The following is a 21,768-nucleotide window of genomic DNA, read 5'->3' as shown; positions in this document are numbered from 1 at the left end:
TTCTGATTATTAATGATACCAATTATTGTGATTATTAATCTCCTGATCATTAACAACTCTAATTTTATAAAATATTTGTAAAAGTAACATCTTCAGGGTAAATGTATTTGTTCCAAGTCTCACTTAAAACTTGCTTATGACATAAATACAGCATTTGAGCAGAAGCTATAAGCTTTGTATATCCTTGAAATAAGCCATGATGTATACAATTTTCATTTTTAGTTAAGGCAAGAAGCTGAAAATTTGTTTTCATTTGCTCTGGTAATCCATAGGAAGTTGTGTACACATAGGGTTCAAAATTCATGTGCATAAAGAAAGATACTTTACCAATTTTAATAAAAACAGCCATTAAAATACAAAGTTAACTTAAGAGCAAATATCTTTGGGATACAACATTTTAAATGGATACTGAAGGTACTTTTTGATCATCATTAAGTACAACTAATTCATGCAAATTTTTTGTCAGCAAAACAATATTTAAGAAAATAAAAAAATATCAGGAAAAACCAAAATGAAAATCTGTTAACTCAAAATATCTTTCTATACTCCTGTATTATAATGATTTTAATTGCAAAATACTTTATTCCAGTGTAAACAGCTGCATTTACTGTAGGGATTAATTCATTCAACAGTAAAATAATTTATCTGTGCCACAATTCAACATTATTTAAATATTTATTTTTCATTTCAAAAATATTATGTTACATCTATTGCTTACATAGCTGGTATTAAACCTCACCATTGAATTATCATTATTAAAATTTTGAAATTAAATGCATAACAGGTTAGAAGGACACTTTTTTGAGAAAGTGGAATAAGAAAATATTTCTATGAAAGAACTCCTTAACTCAATGGAAAGTTTAATTTTTAATTGAATCGAAAACTGACTGTGACCTAGTAGCTTGATATATATACATTGTAACATTTTAAAACAACCTGCCTACTTATTAGACAGCATGGAAGGTCCTCAAGTATTGGCTAGTAAGGTTTAATGAACCAGAAAAGCTTCAAGCTGCCATAAATATGACATTATGAATCAGAATGTAAAAAATACCTTTGTACTGACAGGCCAAATTCCAAAACAGTGTATATGCATTTGTCTGGCATTATTTTTTGATCAACGGGACGCATATTTTATAACACTAAAAAAAATATGTCTGCATATTTTTAAGACCATGGCTTAGTGAATAGCTGCACTTTAAATTGTTGCAAATAATTAAGAATATAATTGACAGACAAATAACCATGTAAGTTTTCCCCATAATTTTTCTAATTTATACACGTTAAAGTTTATACACCTTAGTTCTATCCACAGTCTTTTAGTACCAATTAAATACCTCTAACCAATCAAACTTTATGAATGTTTTAATTTTTTAAGAAAGCCCCTATGTCATCAGGATTAATAATTTGGCTGTAAGAAAGTATAGTTTTTTCTGCTCTTAAAAATTATACAAATGCAATATTTTATTTAAAATTGCTACTTGTAATTACAAATTATTAAATTTGAAATCCAAGCAGAATGTGAAACTGTATGACTACATACAATAAAAATACAATAGCCTTATATATATATATATATTAGACTGCATTTAATAAAAATGAACAATTTAAATTATCTTCTACATGTAAACATGCTTTTGAAATTAATGTCAATGACATTAGCCTATTTTAGGGCTTAAAACAACTTCAGTAGCTTTACTTTGTAGAAAGTTAAAAATGTTTATAGATCTGCATATATTGAAAAGATCTAGATAACCAGGAAACAGGTAGATCATATGGATTCATTGATAGTTTTTCAAAAAACTCTGAACTACAGGTAAGACTGTAGCACAAAAGCTAACAGAATATTCCCCATCAGAGCAATGACTGACTGTATTTGAAATCCACAGGATTCATTTTGACAGCTCTCAAGTGACTGAGTTTTAGAATCTACTTGCAATGTGAATGACTAATTAACTGAATTTATTGCTACACAAAGAAACATTAACCTGATGAAAGGCTTGAGTAAGTCTAAAGGTTCAGTGCATATGTGTGTGAGATCAAGATTTTTTATAGGCTTATTCAAGAGCAGCTGAAATAGCCATTCATTAGGTCTTGATGGAAATAAGACAATTGTACCATCAACTCTATCTGAATGCTTTAATCTGCTACCACATTGTCCAGCCTGGCTATTAACACACACAATTAAATATATGTAGATCTGCATGGACAGAAAGAAGGAGAAATGCAGAAATAAAGGGAGGCTCTGAAGCATCCATGTGGGAAATGGGGGTTCATGCCTTGAGCACGCAATATTAGGTGAGTGTTACAACTAAATGGAACTGAAAATGGTGGCTCACAGCTCCTATTTCCTCTCTCTTGCTACTGCACCTTAGAGCAGGAATTCCACCCTGGATGGGAAATGCTCTCAACAGCAATTCTAACTCTGATGAGCTGCCCAGTGAAGTGGTGCAGTCACTCTCCCTGAAACTGTATAAAAAACATCTGGGTGTGGCACTTGGGGATAGAGTTTATTGATGAACACGGTGGTGGCTAGACTGGATTATCTGAGAGGTCTTTTCCACCCTTGATGATTCTGTCTCAAATCCTGTGTTCATTTGGTGTTGATATAATTGGTAATTTCTAGTGAAAAATATTTTGTTGAAAATACCACAAAAGCCTCTGCCACTAACAGTTCAACCATGGAAAACGAAACAACTGAAAGACTAAACAGATATATAATAATCCTGAAAACTTCCATTCTATTATGGAGAACTTATAAAGACGAGTTTTTTCCTGCATATCACAAAAAAATTTTACATAAACTCAAGCTAAAAAAAATAAATATCCTAAATATTGTCATAATTTATATTGAAGAAAATACCTCTCAACACCTGTGCTCCTGCCCACTTTCATACATCAAGTTGATTACAATGGCAGTGGTCCTGATAGAGAAGGAAACTAACTGTGCAGGACAGGAGCAGAGAGGTATTGATGTTTGTAAAATATCCTTATTTTAATTCACAGCAGATCCTAAACAAGAAAGCTCTCTTAATGGTAAGATGTCTACAAAATGTTTGATCACTTAGTTTATCTGTTAGAACCATTCTGTAAGAGTATGCACTTTTATTTGAGTATATAAATTATGAAGAATTTAGACTAGAATCATAACTCCAATAAAAATTACATAATAAATTAGGAAGTAGTGTTGAAAACTATAGCTTTATCTCATTTGTTATTAATAATAGATATAATTGAAGAAATCAGCAAACCTGGAATGTTCATACATTTTTTATACCAAAGCTATGCATTATTTTATCAATTCCGTCCTTACAGATTTCTAAAACCTAATTTCTCAAAATAGTAAGGTAGATTATTATTTAAAAGTACATAGAAAAACCAAGGACCTGTGAAAATATCAGCCATGTCGTAAAAAAGTCAACTCATATTTAAAATACCTTACGAAACTTAGTTAAAAGCTCCATTAAATAGCTGTTATTTGAACAGAACTTCCATCATGTTATAACCCTGTACCCTATAATCATGCGGTATTTCTGTCATGTTGGAGCTAACAACTTCCATCATTTTGTCAGTTCTGTCTACAAAACAGAAAATTACCTTCACAAGTTCCTGAGATTTATGCTTTTAATTACCTCCTATCTGCTTCACTACCCTCCATACCCAAAGAATCAATATAGTCTTATAAATAAGAAAAATGTAAAATGTTTGACAGAAAATAATGACAGTTCTGTACATTTTTATGTGATGTTATTGATTATTTTGTTTTTTATCCTTTTGACAGCATGAATGATTTATTTAAATCTGTAACATCAACTTCTGCTAATACTTGCCTAAACTTAAAAAATTTGCCTTCTGGCTTTTTAGAAAGATGAACTCTATCATCACATCATCTTTATTAGCTTTAAACACATTCAACAATAAGATGACCTTCATTGTCTCTTAATGCCAAATTATTACATCTACTTTTCTGATTTGCCTCAAGGCATTTCCTCCTGATTCTTGAGTCATCTCTTAGTTTTTGAGATGACACCAAAAATCAGGGCTCACTTGCAGTCATTACCCACACAACAACACGCTGTGCAACTCAAGTTTATTTTCAATCCAATTATACCCTATGAACAAGACAGTGCCCACCAGGCTGTACCACAGCCAAAGATATTTCTATAAGAAACAAAGTGTACAGAGGGAAGTAGACATTTTTGCTTATTTTAGGCATTATCAACAGATGACAAAATCTGTTTACAAAAAGGGCACCTCCTAACAAAAATCAGAACAATAAATTGTGGACTGCCAGCATCATGCGTTTGCAAGTTTGGATACAGAGAAGCCTGGTTGCTGGAAAAAGGGATTAGATTAGAACTGGCATTACTGTATAGTACCTAAAAGCTCCCAGAAGTCTGTGGACTATCACAGACTCCTTTGGGTTGGAAAGGGCCTTTGAGAGCAAGTTCAAATGTGAAGTCAGCACTGCCATGTTCACCACTAAAACATGTCCCTACACATCCTTTAAATACCTCCATGGGATGGTGACTCCACCACTTCCCTGGACAGTCTGTTCCAATGTTTGACAACTTCCTTTTGGTGAAGAAATTTCTCCTAATATCCAATCTAAGCCTTCACTGGACCAACTCAAAGCAGTTTTTTCTCATCCTATCACTTGTTTCCTGGAAAAGAGACTGACTACCTTTCAGGTAAGCATAGAAAGTGATAAGGTAACCCCTGAGCCTCCTTTTCTCCAGGCTAAACAATCCTAACAACCTCAAGACTAAACAATAAAATAAAATAATGAGGGAGAAGAGCAGAGAAACTACTTGAACACAAGGCAATAATTCAGATAAGGAGAAAAGGGCAATTCTGCAGAAACCAAAGAAATATCCTTCCAGCTACAACTCACTTTTCCCTTATGGCTGCAAGCTACAGTGTCAGATGCCATAATAGAATAGACATCTTGGGGCCAAAGCTCCACAGCTGCTGGAGACTTATTACCACCAATGCCAATTGAGGAAAAAGACAAATTTGACCAAAATACTGCTAAAAATATTAAAAAAAAGACAGTCAGAGTATGATGGTGAATGTCTCTAAGTATGAGTCAAATACTATAATTTCTTTTTTTGGAAGAGTACAGACATATCAAGTTAAGACTAGATAAAATTAAGAATTTGTACACAGAGGTTTTCTTCATGTTGTACTTTTAAAAATTGAAGACTGGGAGATCCTGAAGAGCTCAGTTAGAAAATACTATTCAAATTATATGGCAGAAGAAAAATCATTCTACAAACTTTATTTTTGAAAAGAAAGAAGCCATCACTTCAACATGCACAGTCCCACATTCAAGACAATGTATTTTTAAATATTTAAATTTTAAAATTTCCTCTCATCTCTGATCTTTCTTTTCCTGCAGGTAGCTGCAATCCCTGCCTCTGAATCTGATGCCAGAACACTCTCACCAAAGCTAAATGTGCAGACACATAAGCAAAAGAAACCTCAAACCTTTGCAATTCACTGTATTAATTTAGGGGGAGGTTTGACAACTACAAATTGACTAGTCTGATTTTTTTTTGATTTTGGTCTATTGATTCAGACCAGTGAGTGTCCACAGCACAAGGAAAAGATTGCAGGCAGGGAAACCAATTTTCTTCTCACAGATGAATAACCACTGTCTGTGTTTCTTGTGCAATTGATAAAGCACCACCAGAATGAAGTCAGCATCCTCAAACACCATGCAAATGAAATTCACTAAGGAGAATTAAAAAAAAATTAAAAAAAAAACCAAAATAGACTCTTTATAGTTTAGTTCTGCCATTTTAACTTCATAAAATTGCATAATTTAGGTCAGAGAAAGTTCAAAGGAATGGGATGCCTATCAACAACAAGAACTATGTCAGCCTTGTAGAGCCAGAAGAAACTGCAAGTGTGGAGTGACTGCACTACAAATCTCATTCTGCAATGTGCTACACTGAAGTTTTAATGCAGATTAGCAGAGTTTGATGCTACTCAAAAGCATGTCACATGGTGGAAACTGATTTCCTGAAAGATTCAGCAGTTCAGACCTATATGACTCCCTTCTTCCCCAGTCAGCAAACAAAGGATGGATTGTAAAGATTATTCCATGCCCTGAGCACAATTTTGCATTACTTTTGGTCCAAAGGGACCAAAAAGAAAAACACATGCAAAGTCCAGATTTTTATTTCTGTGCAGGAGTTTCAACAGGCTAAGACAGAGCTGTGAGCCTGCAGAGTTTGGTTGAAACCCCACTACCGGTGAAATGATACAATACACTGAAATTTACCTCAGTAAAACATAACAAGGCCAATTATGGGAGGGGAAGAGGTGTCTATTTGGATAGGTGAGAATAACATCCAAATAAGATAGGATCTCACTCTCAGGAAAAAAAATGCTCATATAAATAATTCTTTAGATTAAATGACTGAACCTGAAGAAAAATTTAGAATCTTATTTCTCAGGAGAAGCTAAATAATGCAATGAAAGGCTAGAAAGCCTTTGAAATAGAAGTACTACACTATGAAGACTCATTCTCCAAATATTCCTGGATGCTGAGGTTAAGAAACAGTTGTGAAATTAGATTTATATTTAAGTATCTTCTGGTATTCATAACACTGCTATAACCTTAGCACTTTCCAAAATCAAATTTCTATGTTGTTTGTGGCCCTGGTAAACTAAACTGCTGTAGAAAGTAAGGTGCTGCATTTCAGCATGTAAAGTACCACAGACACAGTGCTTCATCCTTTCTTACAACCATTCATTTCCAAAGGATGATGATAATTTCTAGGAACTACAACTGAATATATTTATCAAATTTAGGAAGAAAGATCACACCACCCTATTGAATACACCTGGCACAGAAGAAGAAGGGTAGTTTGAAATACTTTTTAAAGCAGAGTATGAAATGCACTTTTTGTTTTACTTTCTAAGTCTAGACAGGAGAAATTGCTTGGTTGACAGAAGTACAAAATGATGTAACAGATCTTTTTTTGCTCGTTTGTTTCAAGCGCTCAGTTGTGATTCAATTTATCTGCCTGAAGTGCTGTTTGTCCACCTGAACGTCAGCACAGACAAAGTGAGTGACCCCTCTGGGGACAGGTCCCATCATCAGGGGGATCCTGACCTCAAGAGGGGAGGGAAGAGTGAGGGCAGCCTGAGCCATCTCACTGGTGATGGATCCACCTCAGAAGCAAGATCCATGAAGCCAAAGAAAATTTTAAAAAATATTATTGGTTCCTTGATTTAATCAGTAAAAGCACATACCTGGAACAAGTACCAGAGCAGAAAATATTTTTTCCCCTTAAATATTAACCTTAAAGTAGAAAGACAAGCAAACTAAATTTAAAATAATGACTTCTGAGATCAGTTAACTAAGCAGATATAGCCACTTCAAAGGAAGTTTAAAAAACTTGTCAAACGATGACAGATTTAGAAATCAATCTGAAGCTGAGATAGCACTGCTTCAAAATCCTTACCAGCCTAGACAAGAAAGGCAAACTGGGGAAAATACTTCACAAGACACTTTTCAAAGTGCAATGTTAGAGGCAGAGAAAACCAGGGTAATGGGTATGGGTGCTTTACTGCAAACCTCTAGGAGCACAAAATACTCAAAGGCTTTGGAGGAGGTGCCTGCAAACTGTTTCTGAGACAAAAATTATGGGAGAAAAATATATAATATTAACACATCACATCAGGATTTATTCTTACCCTTGAGATTAAAAAAAAATCTGGGAATTTGAGTTTATTTTTATTAATTCAATGACATTATGTAATGTAATGTAGCTTTCATTACATTTTTCATACATAACAATGTAATAGTTTCCAAGAACAAATAGATACTCCTTAACTGTCAAAAGTTATAATCTTCTTAGATGTAGTTTCCTTGAATTTTTTTAATTTTCAAGCTTCTTAGGAAGAAACATTAAATGGTTATATATTTTTAAAAAACACCAGTGTAATCTTTTGTAATGATTTTTTTTTAAAATTAACCTCCAGGAAAACAGTTTCTTTGAATTTCTCATACTCAAAATGACAGCTAGAGCGAAGTATTTATATTTATTATAAATGAAAGTCTTTGGAAGAGTGACTTCATTCAGAAATGGAAAGACTATCAGCAAGGACATACAAACAACAAGAAAAAGCTATTTCTTCTGAAAGGAAATCAAATATGACCTGGAGAACTCACCGGGAAGCTTTTCTGCTTCACTTCCTTTTTTTTTAAGAAAAAAAATCCCTCAGGCAATCATTTCTTTTTGCAATACCTGTTGAAGGTTATTGTACCATCAAGTGAGATATCACCTATGGACATGGCATTGCATAACATGCCAGAGCTATCCAAGAAAATTGAGAGTTCATGCTTTATGGACTTCTGCCTCTGAGTGGACAAAAAACCAACCAGTCTGAGCAGAAGGCAGGTAGAACTCGAATGAGTTATTTGGGAAAAAGAGATTTAGATTAATTATACCTAATGCACCAAATTAAAAAAAAAAAGGAAGAAAATTGGCAATACTCACATCAGAGTTAAAACGAAGCTGGCAGACATTACAGGAAATGACTTGCTTCTTCTTTGGGGGAATGGACACTCCAAATGTATGGTTTATGACTGCTTTTTGCACAGGATCCATCTGGAGAACAAACAATAACCAATTTACAACTTTTCTGGGCAATAAACAGTACAGAAGAAAAATTTAAAAAACAAAAAAACCACTTTGAGCAGAAAGCTCTTCTCTTTTTTTCAGATAAACAGGAGAAATAAGATTCCAGCCCTCACAATAATAAGATTTAACAAAGGTTAGGGAATTGGTAGCATGCCAAAGCTGATGAGGAAAATGCAGCTTCATTTTTGCTGTCATCCCCAGGTTACTAAATAGTTCTTTCCTCAACCCTGCACATCTTCTGGGCTGCAGGGCCTCCCCTACCACACCTGAATTGCAAATAAAAGCCCTCCCCTATCACCCACTGCTCCAACAGACATATCACAGAAGCCACTTTTGCACCCTGACAAGTTACTGTCATTCATTTCTACATGCTTTCCTTTGAGTGATAAATATTAGCACTTATTTGAAAAATATTCTCCCCTGGAGATATCTTTGTGAAAGGAGGTCCTTTGCAGGCTCTGCTACAAATAACACTTGCTGGGAAAAGAGGTTGCAATCCCCAAGCATTTCCATGCAGAACTGATGCGTGACAGAGCCCATGGGAAGGCTGAAGTCTGGAGGAACCTGAAGGGAGTGTTTGTACCAGGAAAGTTAGCACACTTCAGAAAACATTTAAACACTGCAAGAAACATGAGATAAGGGAAAAATCTGAATATATTTCTCCCAAATTTGACTGAACCTTTTCAAGAACTCAAAACTTATTACATCTTTGCTCAATATCAGGACTGCTGTTGGTCACGAATATTCTCAGGATCACGGAACGCTCTGGGCAATGACACAGGGTGTTCAGAAAACAGAGTTTAGAACTGCTACTGTGTCGAGGCCTCAGCCATAACATGTCATTCTTCCTGATGTGACACGAATACAGATTAAAATTCATTTCCTGATGCAAAACTACTCAAACTAAATTTTCTAATTAAAGAAAAGCAGAATATTTGGTCTGGTCTCACAACTGAATTTACTCTCAGCCTGATGTTGAACCAGATGACATCTGAGACCCCTTTCAACTGAAATGATCCTGTGAGCATCTGTGTATGTGTGGTCCCTCATCCTTATCTGAGATAAACAATAGATTATGAAGAGGAGAGGGGAAAAAATGGAAGTCTACAACAACAGATAAGCGCTCATTTCCCCATTTTGTTTCTAAACCAGTTCAGAAGAAAATAATTTTATTTTTAATAAAGTTAGATTTTTCTGAAGCTTGCTTTGCAACCACAGTGATATTTTTTCCTTTGCGGTACTATTGGAAGAAACAACACCTGGCTGTTTAATCCCAGGTGATACACAAGACACACTTGGTATTAAGCCAACTTGCAAAAGGGCAAGAGAACAGCTGAAATAACCGATCCATTGAAGAATTAGAACAGGAAATTACCTGCTTCTAGACTTTCTAAACATGAAGATAAAGACATTAATTTTCCCTTAGTACAAATTTTAAGCTTCCAGAGAAGCCTGCACTTTAAGAATTTCCTGCACATATATATGCACACACAAAAAAACAAATTCAAGAAAAGCATACTGCATTGTATCTGCCTAAGATATTCCCCAAATATATTACCTAACATTAAATACTTTTTTTTTCTTTGGACAGTGGCTACATATGTTTCTTGCTGCATTCATTTTAAACCAAATGAATGATTTTGTAAATGGCATTAGTGATAAATTTTCCAGAGAGGTAATTTAATACGTATCTTCTGCCACTAAACACTGTAGTTCATTGCCACAGGGGTACCTGGTGACAATACAAAAGTAAAACCACTTCATCTGGAATGATCTACTAAATTATTTAATGATGCATTGTTGTTACAATGGATTGTGACAAAATCGAAAAAAAACCCCTGAAATAAATGCCCTTGTTGCCTGTTTCTTCTATTTCTAGGACATAGTGAGAGTTCAAAGTCTAAAAGCTTAAAACACAACAAAAAAAACCTTTTTCTGACTTGTACCATTTATGGCATTGCCCTACATAATATATCAAAATTATACATGCAGATTAAAAGCTTTTTGAGCATCCACTTTATAATAGATATGACAATCAATATATATTATTACATTTATTACACACATTAAAATATTGATGTATTATTAGGGAAGAGTTGGCTTGGATTTTTTCTTAAATGGAAGATATTTTTTTACATTTCAACTTAAATACTTAACTCAAAGTGTTAATCAGTTAGTCTAGAAGAAAAGAGTAATGTTCAGAAGTACCTCAACCATTTGGAGTGTCTGAAATCAGTGAAAAGAAATAGCAAAAATACCCACAAGTGTCTGCAGTCCCGTTTCAAACAAGGTACAAAGGGAAGAAGCAGTGATCAATGATTCCTCTGTGCACTCCAAATAACAATCCACAGCGCTAGCGCGAGGCAAGGCACTTCACAACCACACCATGCAGCCTGTGCACAGCCTCCCAGCTTCAAACAGATGCAGCAGCACAAGAACAAAAATCCATGAAAATAATACAGCTCATGCTGCCTCCAGAAAGTACCACTTGTGATCCCCAGGGGAGTGGGTAATGATCCCTCCCAAACCGGAGCCCTGCATGCAAGCTGGTCATGATTAGAATTCAAGAAGTGCAACATTAACAATTAATACACTTTAAATATGTCAGAAACTGGGGTGGATTACAGCACACTGGAAAAATAAAATAGTATCTCTCTGTTAGAAGATTAATGCTGCAGGGTAAACTGATCTTCGATCCCTACACAAAATTATCCTCTTCACTGCAGGGAGGGAGGGAGGGAGTAGAAAAAGAGGGAGAGAATTATTTGTTGAGGTATTTATTAGGAAATGACGCAGCATAGTTTGCCCAGTGGGGAGCACCAGTATTTAAGAACCAGACCTATAAAACAAAATGATAACAGAAGCTAACAGCTACCACAAATGCAAATAAAAATTTGCACTATGCTGTTTATGCTACAGGGGGATTTAACAAAGCAATTAATGGTGCTCTGGTAGACATAACTAGGTTTAACAACCTGTTAGTATTGTTCTCCTATTTTAATTGCTTTAATAAAAAGTTAAATTTAAAAACGTCATTCCAAGAAAGTTGAAGACACCATCTTTTTTGCAATGAGTCTCGTTAAAACCACTCAAACTATTGAAGCGAGCAAGGATTAAGAGAATTCCGACAGAAATACTCTATACCTACTGAGATTGCAACAAGAACTTTAAAGGCATCTAGAAAATACAAGTGTAGCAACAGACAGGACAGAACAGGGGCAGCACTGACATTGTATTTCCTACTGCTTTTTTCATATTTTCCCATCAAAAAACTTCCCCACTCAGGTGTTTTCTGTGTATTTGATAAATTCCAGTGACTGTCTTGCCTGGTTACCCCTGAAACTGATGCAAACCAGTTTTCATTCTTTGCATCTACTTCCAATGCCTACAGTCCTTAGTGCCAAGAAATTATTTTTGTTTAAATATACTTTCATAAAATTCAACTTTATAAGATCTATACCACATCCTGAGTTATCTTTGTGCCACTCAGTCATTCTGCGTACGGAAATCATTCCATTCCTCTCTACATTCTTGTTGCCCACCTCAATTCTACCAAAAAATCAACTAATTCAATTAAATATACTGAGGATATGGACAGGAACCATATAAAAGACCCTGGATAGATCAGTATTGAACTCTGAGCGGATGTTTTCAAGGAACCACTATTATAAACCCGAGCTCTCACTCCCAAGTCTTGATAGCCAATTCCTAGTACACTACTTTGTATGTCAAGTTTTGTGAATTTTTACTTCCATGTCCCTCACTTTAGTAATATCTAGATGTAACTTCACCAACACCACTATGTCTGGCTTGTCGGTCTCATCAAGGTCTTTCACAAATTTTGTTGTCCTTCTTAGTCCTCACTACCTTGGAGAACTTTGCCAATAGCAAATTTCCTCAGCTCACTTACCTCCCAAGCAATTTTTGTCATCCAAGAGTCTTCTTATGCCAATTTAGTTTTCTCAAAAAAATCTTTGCCAAGGGGTTTTGTAAAAAACCTTGTCAGTAATTCAGACTATGCAGATTTAAACATCCTTATTCACATGTTTGTTGACCCCTATAAACAGGCTTGTAAAGAAGGATTTATCTTTAGAAAGGAATTTATGCTGACAATTTACAAGCAGTTTACAGGATGAGGTATCCTATTATACTGTTTTTATTGAAGTTCACCTCAATATTGAGGTATTCATTTGCCTGGTAAAAAACCCCATTCTTCACAGAATGGATTTTAAAAACTTGCATCATATTTGCCCCTTTTAGTCCTCAGGTACAAAGCCAGTTTTAGATGAGCTGTTACACCTTATCATCAGCAACTCAAGAATTTCATTCTTGAATTCTCTTACCATTCTTAGTACCAGAAGCTCTCCCTGCTGTGCTGTGTATCATGGTACCACAGATTCTTCTGGTGCCTCCTGGGAAAGGAACCAGACTACAAAGAGACATGAAAGTAGGCGCAGGAAGAAGTGGAAAAAAAAGTGTTGGGAGTAGTTGCTTGGTGAAACCAAAGTTCTGGTTATTTTGAAAGATCTGTTTATATACAGCAGACTGTACAAACACTAGATTATGAGTCTCAGAAATAAACTGCCATGATCCTGAGGGGAGGTAAGTAACAGGAGCATAACCTTAAACCTGAGTAAGGTTTAAAATTGTGATTAGCAATGAATGCCCTGTTACCTCTTATCATGATGTAACTCTTGTGTCAAATATAGAGTTAACTGTTAGACAAGCTTTTGTAAACATAATATTGACAGTGGGGATAAGAGATGTAACTCATATCACTTAACCAGCAGGTATAATAAGCTTCTGAAAAACACAGAGAGTGGCCTTCAGCTGGTTTACTCTGATAAATAAAAGTTTTAAACCATATGTGGAACAAATGGATAATATAATCCAGTATTTCCCTCCAGAAAAAAACACTGGCATATACAAATTACCAGTGTAACATCTAAATTAAGTTCTGAAACTCCCTGTGTGTTTGAGCTCCAGTTGTTATGAAAGCCAAGTACACTGCCACTGTGGAGACTGATCATACACAGAACCTTCTCATAAATTCTGCCAGATATACACAGCCCCCTACCATAACTGTACATATTACAATGATTGACAGAGTGACAGAAGCGAATACACATACTCAGCAAAGCACATACTTAAAATGCCCAGCATTAAAATCAGAAACATTAACATTGTGATGTAATGCTTGGCATGCTTGGCCAACACAAACCAGCAAAAATCTGTTCTCTCCACATTTGTGCTGCTTTTGTTCCAACAGGGAACATATTTCTCATTTGACTAATTCTAGGCATAATTTAGTGTTCAAGTCACTGCAATTCTGTCACACATTTCATTGTTTATTTTGCATCAGGAACACTCGTGCCAATTCTACTGATGGAGCTGTACCCAGAAGGAGGTTGTAGCAAGGGAGCGTCACTATCTTTTCCCAGGTAACAAATGACAGGACAAGAGGAAATATCCTCAAGTTGTACAAAGGGAGGCTTAGACTGGATATTAGGAGAAAAGTATTACTGAAAGGGTTATCAAGCATTGCAACATTGGCCAGGGAAATGGTGGAGTCTCTATCCCTGGAGATATTAAGAAGACATGTACATGTGGCACTGAGGGATATGGCTGACTTGTGAATTTGGCAGTGCTGCCTTAACGGCTGAACACAGTGATCTTCAGGGTCTTTTCCAACATAAATCACTCTCTGATGTGAACAACTTTCTTTTCTTGCAGGAAAGCCATCAATATTCCCTGCGCATCAGATCTCCTTGAGTAGCACACAGTGTCTCCAGAGATGTATTTCTGTAGTGTGAGCCTGCAGCTCTCTAAACACTACCTCCCTACACCTCTGCCCCTATGCTCTCTATGCTCTTCACAACATTTTGTGCTTCTTAAAAAACAGGCAGATGTAAATAGCCAGTAACCAAACCAGGGGTGACTCAGATTCTCAGCAGCTGATTTGGAGACTTGTGCAAACACTTCATTGAACAAAAAGAACAATTAACTTACAACATTATTGGGGTTTGTTTTTCTTTTTACGGCAGTCCTGTGGTCTAGCTGAGGGTTGCTTGAATCACCTTTTTTTTTTTTAAGGAGGCTCTCAATGTACTTACACATAGCACATTTGCACAGAGCATGAAATCTGGATCTCAGGGAAATCAAACCCAGCCATACTGAGGTTAGAGAAAGTCCATGATTTTACTTTTTCTTTTTAAACTGCTGAGTAGATGTCTCCCCAAGTGCAGTAAAACAAGCATCCACTAAGAAAGACTACAGACCACAGGGACTAGCATCTCCCTTCCCTTACACATGATTCCTAAAATACAACAACAGCATTGTACTCTGAAGCAAACCTCTCTGAATGCGACCTCTCACTGTGTTTATCTGTCCCCTCAACTTGGCAGCAAGCTCCAACCTCCCTGAGGAAAACAGTGGCTGTGATAGCTGGGACATCCACACACTACCACTAGTCAGTGTAATCAGCAGGAAGCATCTTTAAAAAACCCAAAAGTCTTGCTGTAATTCACTTGTTAACATCAGATACTACAGCAATCCACAAAACGTTGCTGAAATAAGAGTACTGAAAATAAAAAAGGAAAGAGACACCTCTGGTGTTTACACTTCTAGTTCAATTTTAGTACGAGACAACTAAAAGGACACACAGCTGGAAACAACTTTTATATCTTAAAAGAAGTATTAGAAATACTAATAAATTCAGCTCCCTCATTCTCCTTTTAGATTAAGGCTCAGTTAATTTTGCTTTTGCAAATTCCACATTATTTCTGTTAACAGAGTTGCAGGGCTATATCCCTGGACTTCAGAGACCAGTTTTCCATCTCCACCTCATAAGCAGCTAAATTTCTTTCCCTGCATTTTTATATTCAGTCCTGTGGTATAATGCAGAACCTCTGGGTGTGTTATCCTCTTGCATGTTCCCCCTTTAAAGTAAAGTTTGCATGGAAAAATGAAAAAGAGGCTGATTCCCTTTGTGTGCCTGTATTAACAATCAGAACACTGAAAGGGACTTCTGAAGTGATTTACAGATTTGGGTTAGGCAAGAGGGAACCATTACAGCTGATTTCCTGAAAAATTTATGACATAATTTCATTCACTGAGAAGGTTCAGCCCTTTCTATTACCAAGTCCAATAATTTGTGGTCAATCAGAGCCTAAATTTTAGGAAAAAACTCAATCTCAACAGCTTGATTTAAAAATTTCTAAACAAGTTAATTTACATGACTGTGGAAGCAATACTTGCTTCCATAGTTATTATAAGCCCCTCAATCTAGTTGTGCTTCTCTGTTAAAGGTCACTCAAATACCTTCTGAATAGTGCAGGCACTCATGCACTGCAATCATGCCAGCTCTTAACCTTCCCTTTGATAAACCAAGCTCCTTAAGCTGCTCACAGTAAAAAGCTTGATCATTTGCTAGCCTTTCTCCAACACCTTTGCAGATTTTCAGTACTCCATTGAAGCCCAGTGAAAGTCAGAATCCATGCTCAAATACACTTTCTCTTTAGCCACCTAATTACATCCTTTCTGTTTTAACAAGAAATGCATTCATCATCTTTCCTCAGCATTGACTTGGGAAGCAAAGCCCTAAATCTTTACTGACATGCACATTTATCCCTCCTGTGCTCTAGCACAAGCAATGTCACCATCACACATCCTTCTCTCTCTTAGGATGTTTTCTGACCCACTTGTAGAGGGCTAAAACAGCAGCACACTGGGAATCTTATGTTGAAGCTGTGACTGCTTCCAGTAAGGTTTGCACATAGGAATCTGCAAACCATTGTCAGACCAAGATCAGGAGGCTACTGATGAATCCCAGTCTTCTTTCTCCTAACCTAGTTCTGAAATCATGGGTTAGAGCAACAGAAGCAAAAGGAAAAATTGAAACAAACCCAGAGATTTTCTAACCTTCTGCTTTTTGGACTCCTCTGTCTTTGTACTACTCTAGCCTAAATCAAGTAACTGATATAAAAAATCAAAATCAAAGATAAATAAACTCTCAACTCTTCCTACCTCTCTCCTTTCCATGTAATGTGATATGATTAAGCCCAGAGGTCAAAAGGTAACTGAGAAAACACTTTTGAACTATTTTTTACTATTATTTTTTTCAGTGCTGTGAATATTTCCTTTGCCCTTCTTTTCCTTCATGCTTGTATATTTATCGCATGTTAAAAAAATTCTAAGTTAGAATATCATAATAAGGATAGTTTTAGTCTTAAATTTTCAGAATTTTCTCAAAATTAAATAACACTGCTATTGCTGTTTTACTAATCTTTGTGTAAAACATTATGAAAATGTAATATTTGATTCCTATAGAAGTGCTTGACCCAAAGAAAAAAAATTGATGAGCCACTACAAAAAAAATTTCTAAATCTCTGCTTCTTCTCAAGCAAGGATATAAATACAAGGCTTATTCTCAAGCAAGGATATAAATACATTAAAGGATTGAGTTTATTATGAAAACACCAAAAATAGATTTAACCTTTATGGTAAAAATTGTTGAATTTTCTGCTCCAGACAAGATGAGACATTTTTATGGGTGAAATAAATAAACAGAAAGCTGTTGAGAATGTTTTAGGATAAAAGAGATTTCCCCACCAAACAAATGGAGAATAAGTAAAAAAAGCAAGTATCTGTGGGTCAGTGCTTTTTGTTACATGAGACTGAACTAGCTTTATGTATTGGGCAGCTTCTTTTTTAATCCATCCAGATTACTGCTCCATCATTGTGCAATACTTTCTTTGTATCTGTAAAATGAACTGCTGGGACCATGACTGACCAAACCTGAGAACAAGAGTGAAGTCCAAATCCAATAGTTAAGCTCAAGGACTAAGACAGTTTTCTTTCCCTCTGTGGCTATGCTGCCCATAGGTTTAACTGTACATGAGTGATTTCATCTGAGTCTTATATCACTCATTTGTAAAATGGGGATAAAAATATTTGCAACCCCATAAAAGAAGCTGAAAGGTCTAAATAACGTGTTAAAATCCTCTGATAGGTGTTATATAACTGCTATTTATTATTAAAGCTGTTTTTCAGAGCACTCAGCTGTGTTCAGCTAAACAAAAAAAGTTACTGTCTTGCCTTCAGATCCAGGAAAAAATAAAAACATATTGTAGTTTGAGACTTGCTGAAAAGCAAACCAATAACATACTCTGAGAGCAAAAGTATTCTTGTTATAATACCTATTACTAACTGGCAGTAAAATAATATAAATAGGCAAATAACATGAAAAAGTACCTGCCAGCAAAATCCTTCCAAAAGATTCAAGCCTAAGAATTGAATCTGTACTAGATTTTTCTGTACTCAGAAAAGGAGCTTAGATAGCACATGGGGCAAACAAGATTCCTGATTTTTCCTTTCGTCTTTGAGATAGTCCTTAGCTGTGACCCTTTTCTACTTAAAAGTCTACTCTAAGTTTTGATGAGTTTTCCTGCTCCCAGGCTGCTCCAGAACACCAAAACACAAAAAATGAATAATATTGCATTAGGTACACTTGAATTTCCACTACAGTTCTGAACTATGTTGAGAGGTTAAGGACAAACTCAAAGCTTTTGATTAATTCTGTGAACAGGAGAGAATAAAGACATAAGAAATCTAGTCTTCTGAAATGAATTAATATAATTACATTTCACACACTGAAAAAAAAAACTAATAAGAGATAATTTATGTATATATAGAGACTGGAATATGAATGTATAAAATGGTTAAATATACATGAGAAGAAAATCAGAACCAAGAATTGCCTAACTCTTTTCACGGCTGTCTTCTGCTTTTCACCATATATATGAAATAAGGCCTTTTTCCCTTAAAAATTAATAATGGAATTTCTGTTTTGGGTTTTTTATCGACAACATACACAACAAACTTTAAAATGCTTTTGATTAAAAAAGTACTGTATTTAGATATGAATCTTTAAAGGATTCCTCTAATTAAGCCTGCTCTGAAACTGAACGCAGTATCAAAATCTGTTGGTTTGGTTTTTTTCTTGATGTTTGGTGGGGATCTAATTTCTTTAAATTTAAGTAAATGAGAAAAAAAGCAGGTAGAAACCTGTCTTGTCTAACAAATACACAGGCAAGAAATGGATGCTCTTTCCCTAGTGGTAACCTGGGTAAGCAGCTGAAGCTCATGGTGAAAATGGACAGACTGAATATAGAGAAGACTGGTCTGACAGGCACAGCTACTGAAATCAGCCTTGCTCTGTTACTTGAAATGAGCTGGTCAGTGCTCCAAGCCTGGGTGTTGCTAGTTTCCAGGCATGCAAAGCAAAGCAAAGTTTCACAGTGCAGCTTTAAACTGCCATTACCTTCAGATTGTCATGAAGTTGACTGTATTTAGATTAAAAGACTACAAGTACACCCACATTCTGAAGGAATGAGTATGACAAGAATTACATTTCAGCTGCATTTTTATAATATATTAACTAATAATTATTGCAGCAATTCTCAGTTTTGCACGGAACAATGTGACAAAGGTCCCAGGTACAGCAGGAAAACTCACCGTGTTCAGCCAGGATACTGCAAAAGCAGCCACTTCATCAGACATATGGAGAATTACTTTTCTATAAAGCTGCTCTAGAATTTTGCTTAGAACTTGTAGAACTCAGGTTTGTAATTAGGAACTGGCAAAATCTTTGTAAGCAGAGTGGTAAAACACATATAATAATAATAACTATAATTCTGTGACTGCTGGCTTTGAAGGGAGATGTTTTAATAACAGTCTATTTGCAAAACATCCTTCAGTTACCTAATGCCTAAAATATCTATGATTAACAACCCTCTCCCTTTAAAAAACTTTCTTGCATCAGGAACATACAACTAACTTGAGAAGAAAGCAATTCAATGCAGATAAAGGCTTCTGAGCTTCCTGCGTTGACTAGTAAAAGAAATAAATATTGCAGAAATGTAACAAAGTAACTCCAAGCTTTCTGTTAAGAAAGACATAAAACACATAGCCAAGGACCAGATTTTATGGAGGACTCAGCAAATGATAGGATTTGTACACAGAAACTGTACTTCTTTAAAGAATTAGGATGACCTAATTACTTTTACATGCACTAGTGGATGCAATGCATCAATTTAGAAACCATTTTTCAAAATCCACCTGGTGGATGCCAAACTCCTGCAAAGGTGTAGGGAAAGGCTGCACTTGGTGACTTCTGTTCTTCACCAGTGCCTGTCAGTGCACTTCCTCCTTGGAGACAGGGTTCCCTATCTGGCTGCTGATCTGGAAACTGAGAGAAGGAAGCTCATCCATCCAATTCCTCTTTGAAAAAATGCAAAAGCAATAGGAAAATCTATAAAATAAATAATTTTTGAAGAGATTCTCCCTTAAAGCTTGACTGTATTCCTTTAATAAACACTTTTCCCCCCTTGTAATTATATGTATGATATTCTAGAAGAAGAGGCAGAAAAGTGCTTATTTAGGCTTACCAATTTTACAGAGCTGCTCTTTGCAAGATTCCTGACAGGAACTAGGGAACCTGTACCTTTCTGTTAAAATACCAGAAACTGAAAAAACTGTCAAATTCAACTGACAACTGACGGTGAAATTCAATTCTGACAACCCCCCTGGTTTTGGCAGCTTTTCCCCCCCATATCTAACTCAGTGTATCTTACCAGGTGTTTTCTTCAAGCTCACAGGTTTTTTAAAGTTTCAAGAAAAGACTCAGGTATTTTGTGGGAAAGATATACCACCTTCAATAAACATTTTTCAGGGCTTTCACAGGCTGAGAAGATTTTTTCCAAAAACTCCTACCACAGCTGAAAGAGTTCTCTGCTGCTTTGCCTCAAAGCTCTAGAAAGACAAAGAGGGATTCCTGGCTTGGTAAAAAATGCCGAAGAATACAAAGAAAAGGGACTACAAAAAATTGAGAAAATGATCACATGGAGAGTAAAGGGCCTCTGTAGCTAGGTCCTTGGGCAAGAGATAGCAAAGACTAGCCACCAAACAGAGGTCTGTGCTGACAGAATCTGGGCTTGATTATGTGGTCCCTGAACTTCAGCTTTCCTCACCTGTATCTCAGAAAATACCTATTACTTTTCTTATTTCCTTAATAAATGGCAATAGGACAACTCTTCATGTTGTGAATTGGATGATTCTGGCTATGAATTGAAAAATGTGAACTTTTATATCCGTAACAACTAGAAGTGAAATAGGAACATTTTTAAGTTTTCAAAAGAGGAATAGAAGGAAAACCTGAAGTCCTTGTCTGCCTGCATTATTATAAAGGATATAAGAGGTTTGTAAGAAAAACATTGTCGTGTCTTAATTAAAAAAACCCTAACCAACAAAAATCCTCAAGAAAAATATCCAGCTACCCTGCAAAACACTACTCCTAAATCAATTGCTTAAATTTCCTTTCTGTGTGGGTAATGAACGTAAAGTATGGCTCTTAAAAAATTTTACCTCCTCTCTGGAGTCAGATAGAGAGGACCAGAAAAGGTCACTTCCCTTCAGCACTCCAAAAAAATAGAAAAGGGGAATTCAGAGCACAGGGACAGAGTGCTTGGATAAAAAGGATGGTAGATAACGGGTTGGCAACATCCAGTTGGCTGCATTTGTAATCTGCTCCTGCCATATACAATCCTGTGCTGCAAAGCGTACTTTGGCACTGCAGCAGGGTGTTAAGTGGCTGAATTCAGACCCTGCTAAGGAAAGAGAAAGCTCCCAAGCCACAGTGTCCTGCCAGAAAGGCAGAAGAGGCACTTGGCACAGAGGGGCGAGTGAAGCTGGTGATACGGGTGCCCTGTGCTCTTATCTGCTGAACTCAGCTTCTGCCTTGGTGATTACTGTGCCCTTCAAATGAGAAAAGATAGGCAGCAAATAAAAATGTGAGTAATAATTGAAAATGCAGAAGAGGAAAGAGAAAATTAGTTCCTCCCTGTAGTTGTCTTGGGGGTAGGCCAGGGATACTTAGTCCAGGCAGGGCTAATGTTGGAGAAGAGTCAGAAATTTCTGACTGAGTTACTAGTCAGCTCCTCTTCCCTTCCTGTAGCACATTCCAGCTGGCTCACCTTCACTGGCAGATGAAAAATATCTCTGGTCCACTTTGCAAGGGCACTGAGAGAACTCTAATATAAAGAATCAGCAT

The 21,768-nt window shown here is 36.1% G+C and overlaps 1 protein-coding gene across 3 annotated transcripts in view; it reads right to left on the bottom strand.

The window, feature by feature from the left end:
* Window positions 1–21,768, bottom strand: part of ZNF385B (zinc finger protein 385B) — a 148,710-nt gene that overhangs the window by 26,791 nt on the left and 100,151 nt on the right. For all 3 annotated transcript variants that reach the window (XM_066553364.1, XM_066553365.1, XM_066553366.1), the window contains one exon: window positions 8,517–8,627. In XM_066553364.1, the coding sequence (XP_066409461.1) occupies window positions 8,517–8,627 (111 nt within the window). The remainder of the gene's footprint in view (window positions 1–8,516; window positions 8,628–21,768) is intronic.

The sequence above is a fragment of the Molothrus aeneus genome, chromosome 7 (assembly GCF_037042795.1).
Source record: "Molothrus aeneus isolate 106 chromosome 7, BPBGC_Maene_1.0, whole genome shotgun sequence".
NCBI classification, from domain to species: domain Eukaryota; kingdom Metazoa; phylum Chordata; class Aves; order Passeriformes; family Icteridae; genus Molothrus; species Molothrus aeneus.
Note: the sequence above shows the minus strand (reverse complement) of the source record. Positions and strands in the feature narration are given on the sequence as shown.